Here is a 13,909-nt window from a genome sequence, read left to right on the forward strand (position 1 = left end):
CAGAGAAGAAAACAAGAAGTTGAGGGGTGAAACCTAAGGCTGACAGTTTGCATAGGAGAGTGACAGTTGTCAACTAAGTCGAAAGCTTTTTTAAAGTCGAAATAAACAACATCAACTTGTCGTACAGTATCCATCCAGCGCAAAACGCTATCAAAGAAGCAGAAGTGGTTGATTGTAGTGGATCGTGAAGCGCGAAATCCATGTTGACAATCAACTAATTTACGATTTATCTGATTAAGTAAGCAGTGGTTAAGAATGGTCTCAAACACTTTTCCAAACACGGATAATACAGCAATGGGCCTGAAGTTTGTGATATCGGAGGACTTGCTTATCTTAGGAATTGGGGTCACTCTCGAGACCTTCCATTGGGATGGATATACCAAAATCGATTTTAATCGATTAAGAATTCGGCATTGAAAATCGTAGGGTACAACACTATATCTTACTTTTGACAGACGAATGAGAAATCAACCTTGAACGCGTCTCGACAAGTTTGGATTGTTTTATTTTCGTTGCTGGTTTTCAATGCTTGCCAAGTCTGACGCGTCAAATTAAAGCCGCAATGGAAAAGTAGCATTAGACACAGAGTCGCCTGCTACTGTTCATATGAAATTAATACTGAGCATCAAAATAAATTGTTTTTTAAATAATAACAGATACTTTAGGGCAAATAGTACTTACCGATGAAAGGAAATGTCTTGATTAATAGCTCCTACATTTTTGGTGGTGTTTGAACAGTTTATTATCGAGCAAGGGGCCATTTTGTTATCACATCCGAACGTCACACACGGAAAGCGGTCGAGAGCAGACTGAGCATCGCGGCGAGCAAAGACGATTTATAATCGTCTTTTCGGCACGCGAGGTACATACACTTTTTCCGTCTACTCGATATAGGTCTGTGGGGCAAGCATACAGGTGCGAGCGAGTGCGCGACGCGCAATGCCCGGCTGGCAATAGCTCTCCCGCGTTACCGCTTCATGTGCACCGCTTTTTATTTCGCATTAGCATTAATTTTGAGCAAATTAGTACTGGTGGGAAAAAATCCGAAAAACCGGTTTTTTCTTTTCAAAATCCGAATTTTAAAACGAATTTTCAAACGCTCCGAAATCCGGATTTTTGAACTTCGAATAATCCGGATTGCAATCACTAACTAGAAGTAAAAAGCTAAGAGGCGGTTCTCTCATTTTGAGTCACAAAAATAAAAAATGTGAAGAACTTCCAATTTGCAGAAAATTATATAAAGATGAATGTTTTGAAATATGTGGTGTAAAACACCACAAAACTAGTTTAAACATAATTTGTTGTTATCGCAGTCCGAACGATGCTAACTTAGAAAATTTTATTGAGCGCCTTGAACAGCTCTTGGAGCATTTTTTCAACAAGAAATGCATAATATATGGTGATTTCAATATCAATTTACTCAAACAAGATAAAAATACTGAGGAGTTTTTATCACTCCTCACTTGTTATAACTTCAAAAGTTTAATTAAATGTCCAACTTTCGTACGCAACCATTCAGAATCATGTCTAGACAACATTTTAACTAACTTGCCAGAGGAGTATGTGGGTCTCCCCGTGGTGGATCACAATGGTCTGGCCGATGGGCATGCAGCCTTAATTAGTGCCATTTCTATTGACCATGGACGGACGGACAAACACGCCGACGAGCATATATGGAAAGAAATTAAGAAATTTAGTGAGAGTGAACAAGTGATGTTTAGAAATAAATTAATAACAGGTGATTGGTCTAACATAGGGGTCAACACTTTCATCAAGAAGTTCAATCATGTTTTTGAAGAATGTTTTAAGAAGCACAAAAAAAGAATAAGCAATAAAACACTCACTAATATTAAATGGATTACGAAAGGCATCAAGGTGTCAAGCAATATGAAACGTATTTTAATGACAAACAAGAATTGTATCCATGAATCAATACTAAACTATGGTAAAAAATATGCAAGTATCTTTAGGCGAGTCATCAAGGACGCCAAAAGATTAGCAGTTCGAGCACAAATTTCAAAAGCCAAGGACTCCTCGAAAGAGATTTGGAAGGTTGTCCACAAACATCGAAATAAGATGACAACAAGAGCACAAGAAAATTTGTTATTAAAAACCGAGAATGAGAATGGGGACTTAAAAGTGCTTAACGATCCTACTGACATTTGTGCAGCTCTGTTAGAACAATTTACTCACAAAAAGGATGTAAGCAATTTTTCTCATCAATCTCTCGCTATCCTGAGAGCGCATGATGTAGAAAGACTTAAAGAATATAAAAACATGTCATTGGAACCGATAACTCATCTAGAAGTGATTTCTCTAGTTAAAAAGCTCAAGCCAAAAAGATCATGTGGATATGATGGCATTCCGATCACTGTTATAAAGGATAACATCGATGTACTTGTGGATCCGCTAGTCAGCTTTTTTAACCAGTGCTTTGAGGACAGCGTCTTTCCGGATCAACTTAAGGTGGCGAAGCTTTTGCCTTTACACAAAAAGGGCTCTAAGTTCGATTCCAAAAACTACAGACCTATCTCGCTATTGCCAACTCTTTCTAAGCTGCTTGAGAGGTTGATGAAGGACAGACTTGTAAAGCATCTTTACCAGAATAAGATAGTCTGTGAAAGGCAATACGGATATCAAAAAAGTAAAGGCACTAGCGATGCAATCGGTACATTCATCAAAGATGTAGTTGATCAAATGAATGCCAGGAAAAAAGTAGCAGGGGTTCTACTAGATTTGAGCTCAGCTTTCGACAGTGTAAATCACGCCACACTATTAGGTAAGTTAGAACATTATGGAGTCAGAGGAAAAACATTAGCTCTTTTTCAATCATACTTAATGAACAGGAAACAATTTGTAGAGATACTCTGGACACAAGATAATAAGGAAAAAACCTACAGATCGAGTGTAGCCAGCATACATAAAGGAGTCCCACAGGGTTCAATACTGGGCCCAATTTTCTTCATCCTGTTCATTAATGACATGATTGCATTTTTGCACAACAATGTACCCGATAGTAAATTTGTGGTTTTTGCTGATGACACTAATGCTGTCATATCGGCAGACAACATTTCAGAGCTAAATGCTAAGGTAAATTATGTTCTTGAAACTTTCCAGTTCTGGTTAAAGATAAATAACCTCAAATTAAACTGCGAAAAAACCAATGCACTTCTCTTTAAATCGACAACAAGAGTTCGTGATTCTCTGCAGCTAAATCTTGAAGGTGAACCAGTTAAACAAGTCGTAACGGGAAGGTTTCTGGGCGTTAATGTCGATTGTTTGCTCAACTGGAAACCTGAGGTTTCGGCGATTGTTAATTCAATAAATTCATCGTGCTATGCTCTCAGAAGTCTTCGCGATGAACTGCGCTTAGCTGAATTGAAAATGGTATACTATGCACTGGTTGAATCCAAGTATCGTTACAGTATTAAATTTTGGGGCAACAGTTATAAGTATAATATCCAGGCTGCATTTGTTGTGCAAAAAAGAGCAATTCGTATTATTGCCAGAATTCCGCAAATTTCTTGTAAACTCTACTTTATTCAATTCAAAATTCTAACCATTCCTTGTTTGTATATATTAGTAGTTCTGACAGATTTGGTTAAAAATATCAAGGATATTGAAACACAAGAACAGAAGGAGAGACGTCTTGCATCTAGGAGGAAAGATTTGCCACAACCTATTATGAGCAAGCTAACAGTGGTCAAACAATCTGCAAATTATCAAGCGATGAGACTGTTCAATCAGTTACCCATTAGCATGAAGGCAATCTATAATAGTTTTCTGTTTAAAAAGAAGTTAAATGCTTTCTTGTTGGAAAAATGTTACTACTCCGTGGAGGAATATTTTAGTAAAAATTTAGATTAATGCAATTATTATGTCTACAAATATTTTAAGATTTTCAATTCATATATTTGACATGAATAATAAATATTAATTTTGGCTTTACATATGAAATATTATTGCCTATATTGTTCTAATTATGTTTTTAATTTAAATTTTCCTTTTAATAACAGTTAATTTCAATATTTATTGTTCATGACATTAGAATTAGATTTTTTTTCATTATTATTATTTTTTAAAGTGTATTTAATTTGGTGTTTTGTATGTCTTGTTATAAGTATCTTATAAGATTTGAAATGATGATTGACTATGAAAATTGTTTATGAAAAAAAAAAAAACCTAAAAAGTACGGAACCCTCGGTGGGCGAGTCCGACTCGCATTTGTCCGGTTTTTTATTTGAACGCTGGTTCTTAGATACGTTTGAACAAAATCGGTTCACCCGTTTCATTGCGGTGATGGTTTTAATTTTTTTGTAATTTAAGTATGTGAAGTTATTACTAATCTTTACCGATTTCATTTCAGTGTTAGTGACCCGTTATTGGGATGCAGCGTGACAAATTGCAAGTTTTTTGAAGACAATAACAGTTTTCTTTCATCCATGGACGCTGTTGTTGTGAATCTACTACAAGGTTTAAATGGTTCGTAGGACATTTAAAAACCGACGTCTTTTCTGTGGACATTACAAAAGTTAACAATTTGTATACATTTTTCTAAGACTATCACCATACGAGTACATATCTTAAGAACTAAGTAAGTACTTAGGTTTTAATATACCTGACGGCGGGATGGCCAAGGCGGGGGCGCATGTCCTCGATACAATAGTTAAACTGTGAAGTTACAACTTCACAGTTTAACTAGTATACTACCAGTGCATGAAATAAGCATTCGGACCTGTAAAGCACAGTCATGTCTAGGTACTATAGACCGACCGCTTTAATGAGTCCTCGCCTGCGCGGTACGGAACGACGGGGAAGGTGCGGCGCCATACACTTGCCGCCACACTCATTTAAGCGGTCGGTCTATACATTTTATCTGTGATTTTATAGAGTCCGCTTCATAGTGATAACCACTCATTTGGTCCCGGGTATGTCCTTAAACTTCGTCCATAAGCAGGCGTGGCTCACTCCGCGATTTCGTCGCTTTGCTACATGTGGCTAAAAGTACATCCCTTCCACACCAATTTTGGTGGCTAGCCATAAGCCGCGCGGGGCGCTGTCGCCACCTAGCGGCCATATCTGTCCTGATCGTAACAGACGCGTTTTGTTAGAGAGTGAGTCTTCTGTGCCTAGTACTATTATTTATTCTGTGCCAAAAGAAAGGTATGGACACGGTTAATGTCATATAGCTTTGTGTGGTAGGGCACAGCACAGCGGATGTCATTCCAGGTCTAGAGCAGAACCCAACTGGGGAAGTACCTCCACCTTACAGAAAACCGCAGCCAAATAACGCTAGACCCTACTCATAGTGGTGTGTTCCTGCCGGTGAGTAAGGTCACTTCGCCAGAGCTCAACGAGGGCGCAACGCGCATGTAACAACTCTGGCGATGCAGACGCATAGGCTACGGAGACTGCTTCCCATTAGCCTTGAAAATCCATATTATTTTTGCAGGCTCTCTACCAGATGTGAAGAACCGCAAGCCGTACCAACGCTGGATATTCTGGACGGACGAGTCTCCAATAAACACATTCGCTACCGTTTCACGGCAGAATAGACCCAGTTTTTCGCAACTGGCTAATGTCTTTAACTGGTCTATGACATACAGGTATGAATAGGATTACTTAATTGATATGAAAGGTGACACCCGGATCACGACTGGGAAAGTATTACCAATATCAAAAATCATTTATTTACATACAATATACATATATACACTGGTACTACTAAACGAAATTATTAACTAGCTTAAACCTAAAATAGGCCCCTGAGGCATTGTACCAAGGATGCTGGCGGCATTTCCTCGTTGTATCGCAATGCTGATACGTTGTGCGAGGTTGCCGCCAGCTCTTCGGTCACCAGTTACGTCAACCAGACGCTTCGCGATTTCTGCAAACAACCAATATTAATATTAATTAAATACCAGCAAAGTTAACATTTTAAGAAATTTAACTTTGAGCTATGATGTATCTACTATGTATCTACCTATTACGGCTACCATGAGTTTACATTTGTGTCGCTTAACTTCACAATCGGATAAATCCACTCGACCCTCTAAACAAATATTGATCCTATTACCTTTTCTTAATACCAAAATCGCATAATCTGACGGATGGATATATCCGAGTTTGAAGGTACCTACTGCCGTTACGTACAGAAAGGACACTTCCTACAAACCCGAAGTTTGACAGCGGTTCAGGGTTGAATCGTGCTATCCCTTTCTAATATATGGCACTATCCCTTTCGGCTATTTAGGGTTGTCAAAATTCAAGTGATTATCTTATCTGTGGTCGTGCACGCAAAAGGAAGTCAAGTGGTGAACCCTAATAATTGCTCGGAGCAATGCTGAGCCGAACGGAGCCGAGTTCGACGGAAGTCAGGAGTGTCTCCCCACTGGTTAAGAGACTCATTTGACGTTTACGCTAGCGACTCCGGTCGACCTCAAGACTGTTCTGTACCTAGTACTATTATTTATTCTGTGCTAATGGTAGCCGTACTATTCTTGTAGAAATTCAGTTCTCTATTTTTTGACCGCAGCCGGTTTGAATTTTATACCTATGTTTTCAGATCCGACTCTGATATCCCAGTACCGTATGGCCGGACAATACCTCTTCGGTATCCGAAACTAAACGACAGAACTGACAAAGAGTTGAAAGAACTCGTTCCATATTGGAAACGAAAACAGACGGACATTTTGGCCGCAATTATAATGTCGCGCTGTCTCGGATTTCGGATGCAGTTTTTGATGCAGCTGCAGAGGTTTATTAACGTGGACGTGTTCGGAAAATGCGCGCTTATTAAGAATCATACGAATAAGTGAGTGATCAGCAGACATCCTAAATTTTATAGCATTTTCGGTACAGCGGAGTGGTATAAACGGAATTGGTATAAACAATTTCGACCCTAATGATTAATTAGCGTTAATTACGTTAATATTAACCTTAATTTACCATTTCAGTTGGAATCATCTATACCAATTCCGTTAAGACTGGATTAATAATGAAGTCGGAGAAATTGTTTGCTTCCATGACACAGCCCTTAAAATATGCTCTCGAGAACCAATATTAGTAGATAAAAAACCGGGCAAGTGCGAGTCGGACTCGCGCACGAAGGGTTCCGTACCATAATGCAAAAAAACAAAAACAAAAAAAAAGCAAAAAAAAAAAACGGTCACCCATCCACATACTGACCACTCCCGACGTTGCTTAACTTTGGTCAAAAATCACGTTTGTTGTATGGGAGCCCCATTTAAATCTTTATTTTATTCTGTTTTTAGTATTTGTTGTTATAGCGGCAACAGAAATACATCATCTGTGAACATTTCAACTGTCTAGCTATCACGGTTCGTGAGATACAGCCTGGTGACAGACGGACGGACGGACGGACGGACGGACAGCGAAGTCTTAGTAATAGGGTCCCGTTTTACCCTTTGGGTACGGAACCCTAAAAAATCGTAGTGAATTAAACGGACTCCCAAGGTCGTGTAATGCAAAAGCCAGCAAATACCTACATTTCCTTCCTTGACAATAATTGTTTATATTGTTCTCTACAGGTGCCCCGGTCACATCAGGGAAGACTGCCCAATAATAGCCGAGTACCTATTCTACATCGTAATAGAAAACTCAAAATGCCGCCAATACATATCAGAAAAAGTTTTCCATCACGCATACTCAAAAGGCGCCATACCTATCATCATGGGAGCACCTTTAGTAGACTGTATTAAGATTTTACCCCCAAACTCTTTTATACATATGGATAACTTTGCTTCTGTAAAGCATTTAGCTAGAAAAATCTACGCTATACGTGACAATATGACTAAATTATTGTCTTATCACGCGTGGAGAATTAATTTTGAAACTGTGGAAGAACATGGTTTTTTTGGTACTAGATCTTTAGCTTTGTGTAGAGTTTGTGAAGCTCTAAATTATAATATGAATGCTGGGAAAGTTTATGGTATAGAGGATATTATGTTGTATTTGGATCCAGCTGTGAGTTGTTCCAGGAATCCTTACTCGAGATCATAGTTTTATGTTTATGGAATGTAGAAAGGGTAATAGAGAGATAGAAACTCTCTCCAGGCGGGTGTTGTGCCTGGGGACAGAAGTCAACTGAGAGTTGGTTAGGATTAAATATAATTTAGTAGTAGTAGTAATCACTTTATAGAACACGACACAGGTTTACATATAAAATTATAATATTTTAGTATTGAGTGTTGTGATTTTAATCTATACACGAGCTCTAACATAAATACCAACGGACCCTGTGTGCAACCATACCTTCATTTATATTAATTATATATAAGTCCTCAAACACACCCAACTTGTCGGTAAATAATCGGCCAAGAGCATGTCGGGCCATGCTCAGTGTAGGGTTTCGTAGTTACCATTCTGTCAAAATAGGCCAAACGGGGGATAAGTATTAGTAGGTAAGTAAAGTATCACAAGGGAGTACCTTTGCAGCGCTTTGTACATTACGTATGACGATATGTAGGATGCTTTAGTTTGGATAGGTAAGTTTAGGTATTTAGGTTAAAACATAACTTGAACGAAGACTAGGTGAAAGCAGGTTAGTTTGAAATGAGAAGTTAGGTTTGGTCAAGTTAGGTTTGGTAAAAGAAGGTTTAGGTTAGTTTAGGCTACCGACGGATTACATGTGTAAATTCTAATTAGGTTAGGTTAGGTTAGAACCTTATAAATCGAAATAGCTCCAAGAGGTTGTAAGATAATAAGATAATCGCAATCGCATCGCAAATAAGTAGCTTTTGCAAATAGAGTCTGTGCGGAAAGAGAAGAGTCGTGGGATTTGAGGGCGCGCCAGTGCTATTTTATGGTTTTTGCTATGCTGACAACACTGGTCACGTGATTATAGTACGACACTAAAGGTCATGATACTTGTATCCCTTTTGTTCCGGTTTTTTACCACGGCTTACTAAACGGAGCCTGGTGGTGGTGTCGGCTCGTCAAATCAATCCTCTGATTTAGCGCAGGCACTAGTTTTCTTTTTAAAACACACTCTTGTTTTTATGTCTCAGATACTAAAAAGTGACAGTGCGATTGACAAAACTGCTAAAACTAGTTAAGAATCTGCCCAATACAACTGTAATTTTAGTACCAAACAAGATAGAGTCTCATTTATGTACTGCCTAATCTGTGCAGTTCAACAGTTATTTTAATTCAAAACCGGGTAGATCGGGTAGAAATTGGGCAATAGAACTGTAATTTTACTATCTGGGATATCCCAGATATATATTTTATCTGGGATTTATTTATTTTATTGTAAACTTGACTTGTAATGTATGTGTACATTATTAGTAATAAATATGAATATGAATAAAAATAGTGCAGTAGATAGGCCTTATTGGGATATGTCAGGTTCTCTCATCTCACGATATTTTACTTCGCCGAAAAGTCTGCTACATATGAAATATAATTTCGTAACTAACAGAACCTAGTAAACGAACTTACAAATAAAGAAATATTTTTATGAAAAAGTTTTATTCTTTGTAATCGAAGTCTGAATTAAAATATTCAATGTCACTTATGTTTGAGCTAGCTTCAGAACAACCAGGGACTGATGTGAGGAACTGGATGTGCTTGAATCCGGCACGTAGATTACGAATTCTTGCATATCACCTACTTAGCGGTCTTTTATTCGAGATACCGTAGGTACTTTTACACAATCCTGAAAAAAAAAATTACATATAAATATGCATAAAATGGCAAGTATCAAGACTATTTGTCAGTAATTTAAAGATCATGAACGACCTGCATATTTATGAAAATTAATATATTTTGAATGAATATATATACTTACCGATTATGTACCGGAGACAAGTTACTTAGGGGCTTATTAAATAGGTAATTATTTAATATTAAATACAACATCAATACCCGTGAATAGCGGAAACACGTTCCGCGACTTTTTGTAAGTCGATAGTCGGCTTTTAGCCGTTTTCTTCCCGCTGACAAAACCGAACAATGTTAAATATAATTTTTCTTGTGGTTTTATGTACGGTTTCATCGTGTTTTGAAAATATTTTATACATAAAACTTGCGGTTTTTGTTAATAAAAATATACAATGACAGAAGTTTGTTTACTTTTTACAAGACAGGTGTCAAAGGTTTGATTGCCATATAAAATTTAAAATGATAGTTCCCGTTTCTGCCACGACTCTTCTCTTTCCGCACAGACTCTACCTATCGCTAATACCTATTGCAAATACCTATCGCTAATACCTATTGCAAATACCTATCGCTAATACCTATTGCAAATACCTATCGCTAATACACTCGGCGTCACGGAAATCGCACACCCACCGATTTTTGTTTTAAGCGAATATAGCTCTTATCATATGTATTATACCCTCACAATATATACATCATTTAAAAGCACAATTAATAAGCATTAAAACATGAGTAAAGCATTTTTGGGAAAAATAATAATAATCACGAAATTACGGCGTTCTGAAAGAACACCTACAATACGCGTTGTAAGGGTCGCTAGTTGCGTTACCTTGGATAGGTTTAAAAGGGGGGGTAAAAGTGGAATATGGGTCATTCGGTATCCAGAGTTCACAGAGGTCACACCGGAACAGCTGGAGAAAGAAAACACCCCAAGAAAATGGATACCACGGAAGCAGAAGCAGCTCAAGCAGTAGCCCTGGTGGAATCAGGAATGACGCAGTCTGCGGTTGCTCGGCAACTCAACATAAGCCGTTTCCGAGTTCTCCGAGCAGTTCATCGATTCCAGAGGACTAGAAGCTTCACCAGGAAGCCTGGATCCGGAGGACAACGCTGCACTTCCGAAAGAGACGACCGCTTTATTGTGTCGACGTCTTTGCGGAACCGTTTCTCCAACGCTGTCCAGCTGCAGCAACAGCTGCAAGCAGTTCGGAGAACGGTGGTGAGTGTCTCTACAGTAAGAAGAAGGTTGCGGGAGAAGAAGATCATGCCCCATAGAGCGGCTACGGGTCCCAAATTGACGGCAGAGCATCGGCGAGTCAGACGTGAGTTTGCTCGCGAACACAAGGATTGGACGGTCGACCAATGGAAGGCCATCCGATCCGATGAGACCAGGGTGTGCCTGTTCTGCAACGATAGGCGCAGAAAAGTGTACAGGAGGCAAGGGGAACGTTATTCACAGGCCTGTCTTGAAGAAACCGTCGGATACGGAGGAGGATCCTGCATGTTCTGGGGTGGCATTTCCCTCGCCGGCAAAACCGAGCTCGTTTGTGTTTCCCGCACTGGTGGTGGTCGAGGCCAGGGATCCATGACTGCTCATCGGTACATCACAGAGATCCTGGAGGACCATGTGGTTCCATACGCCGAATTTGTCGGTCCTGGATTCACATTCATGCAGGATAACGCCCGCTCCCACACAGCGTTGATTGTTCGGGACTACCTTGATCAGGTTGGGATCACCGTCATGCAGTGGCCAGCAAGGAGTCCGGACCTGAATCCCATAGAGCACCTTTGGGATCAGCTAAAACGGAAGGTGCGGTCACGTAATCCTGCACCTGCGACCCTGGAACAGCTTCGAGATGCCGTCATTGAAGAGTGGGATGCTATTCCTCAAGAATACGTCGTGTCTCTCGTGAGGTCCATGAAGGCTCGCATGGAGGCAGTCATTAAGGCCAGAGGAGGCAACACTAGGTTTTAAGTTTAGTTTTAGGCATTTGTATTCCGATATTTGTTGATTTTATTGTGTTTTAATTTGTTGATTTTTTTGCATGAATATACGATTTTTATTTCTTATTAAAAAAGGTGCCTTTTTTTACTCTTTAGTAACTATTGCATTGTTTTTAAATGAAGGGTTAAATTCTCTTTAAAATGATCCCACACACTCATACTTTACCTTCAACAACATAAGGTTTATAACGGCTTGAAACAAAAATCCGTGGGTGTGCGATTTCCGTGACGCCGAGTGTATGTATCACAAACACCTACAGTATACACACATAAAGAAGCCATGAATGGAGACGTCGGTGGGTGAAGGTAAGGAGGGTCCAGGTAGTATGCCCGGTAACACAATAACGCGCCCGAGTCGAGATCTAACAATAGAAAAGGGTCGATAAGCCTATTGTTACCGTGGTGAGCAAGGTGTATTGTTTAATTAGCGTATTTCGTAAGTACTCGAAGGAGGCGCCGGGCGCTGCTGAGACCTAGCGCAATCAATTCAAATGGGGGGCTATTTGTTTTTTTTTTTTTTATTTTTTTTTTAGGGTCAGCAGGGGCGGTGGATCGGCCCTGGGGTCAGGATCGGGGACCACTGAGAGGTGGGGCCAGAATCGGGGAATAGTTTCTATTGTAGTTTCCGAAATACAACCTTTCTAAATTTATAATTTTTTGATTTTGTATTCGTAGGGTAAGTAAGTGCAGTGAGTATGCACTTTTGTCTCAGGCGATGCAGCTTGGCACGATTGTTCCTAAGGTTAAACAAAACTGATTTGAAAATTTTGGAAAATTGAAGAAATTCATAATCATCCGGGTAATTACTAAGTTTTTGAAGGCGGTGCCAACCAACATAAACAATGCCCTTTTATGACGAACGGGCGATTAAAAAACCCTACACTGGGCATGGCTCGACTTGCTCTTGGCCGGGTTTTTTTTAAGACGTGAGCTTCGTTGGTGTATAGTTTGTCGTTTTGTAATGGGCCCCAACGGCTAAGCCTTTGTCTATTGTTAAGTAAAACCGCACGTGCTACTTACCTGCAAAAAGGGGTCTTAATTTATTCTAATTGGCACCTCATCGCGGGCTAGTCCAACGCTCAAAAAACCAGTGTAGGTGCGCTCTCCGATAACGCGCCTTTGTTACGCATCTCGACGATACATTTTAGACTGGTTCTGTAGCGTTCGACTCGCCGGCACTCAGTAACCGTATATAGTACTGAGTGCCGGCAAGTCAAATGGACTACACACAGCCTAGAAAAAATATTTTGCCATTAGTTCATTTTGAACCTTATTGCAATTTCCATAGGAGTTGTAAACTTGTAATTCAATAAGCAGTTAAAGTGACTGCACCATTTTTTATGCAGGGAGTGGCACGTGCCGATTTACTTAACAATAGACAAAGGATAAGCCGTTCGGGGCCAGTTCCAAATCTACGGACTAGACACTTAACAATAGACAAAGGATAAGCCGTTCGGGGCCAGATCCAAATCTACATACTATAAGTAAGGGAAAATATACTAACGGACCAAAAAGCTGGCATTTCTAATTGATCTGTTGGGAAAAATGTACTAACCAACCAATCAGCTGGTGTGTCTGGTTGGCCTTTCGGGAAAAATATACTAACCGACCGACCAGCTGGCATTTCTAATTGGTCTGTTGGGAAAAATTTACTAACTGACCACCTGGTTGGCAATTTAATTGGCTGATTAGGAAAAAAATACTAACAGAACACCTTGTTTGCAGCTTGGATGAATAGTTAGGAAAAAAAAGTTTCAACCCTCCAGCCAGGGTGTAGGTCAGGATTGCCTATTAATAACCAGCAAACCAGATAACCGGTTGGGAAAAAAAAGTACTAATGGTCCAACTGGGTGAAATGTCCGGTTGACAGGTTTGTAATAGACGATTTCAGACATCATGTTTCATAGTAACACTTACTGCTTAAGGCCTACACAATCGATATCTAAATAGAAAGAGTGTTAGTTATGTTTTTCAAAAAGTCTGGATTCAATTCCCGAGCTGAGTACACATTTTTTTTTAAATGTATGAATGCAGTTTTTCTTGTTACTAAAATCAATGACATGGTTCCTAAGAAGAGATCGTCGTATGTCTTATAGTTTCAGATTTTCCCATACTAGCCGATCTAAATAGGCCACCCTGTATATTTATTTATATAACGGCCTCCTAGCCTAGTCGGTAGTGACCCTGCCTACGAAGCAGGAGGTCCCGGGTTCGAATCCCGGTA

At 39.5% G+C, this 13,909-nt stretch overlaps 1 protein-coding gene and 1 long non-coding RNA gene across 2 annotated transcripts; one reads left to right on the forward strand and one right to left on the reverse strand.

The window, feature by feature from the left end:
* The first annotated feature begins 3,082 nt into the window (after positions 1 to 3,082).
* LOC134802104 (alpha-(1,3)-fucosyltransferase 4-like) lies at positions 3,083 to 8,117 on the forward strand. The gene is made up of 5 exons (XM_063774697.1): positions 3,083 to 3,090; positions 4,367 to 4,473; positions 5,453 to 5,606; positions 6,566 to 6,814; positions 7,551 to 8,117. The coding sequence occupies exons 1-5, from the start codon at positions 3,083 to 3,085 to the stop codon at positions 8,020 to 8,022; spliced, it is 990 nt and encodes a 329-aa protein (XP_063630767.1). The 3' UTR covers positions 8,023 to 8,117.
* A 632-nt stretch (positions 8,118 to 8,749) lies between these two features.
* Positions 8,750 to 10,191, reverse strand: LOC134802264 (uncharacterized). The gene is made up of 2 exons (XR_010145824.1): positions 9,812 to 10,191; positions 8,750 to 9,679 (listed from the first exon to the last, which is right to left on the reverse strand). It is a non-coding gene; the product is annotated as an uncharacterized LOC134802264 (long non-coding RNA).
* Positions 10,192 to 13,909: the final 3,718 nt, after the last annotated feature.

The sequence above is a fragment of the Cydia splendana genome, chromosome 24 (assembly GCF_910591565.1).
Source record: "Cydia splendana chromosome 24, ilCydSple1.2, whole genome shotgun sequence".
NCBI lineage: Eukaryota > Metazoa > Arthropoda > Insecta > Lepidoptera > Tortricidae > Cydia > Cydia splendana.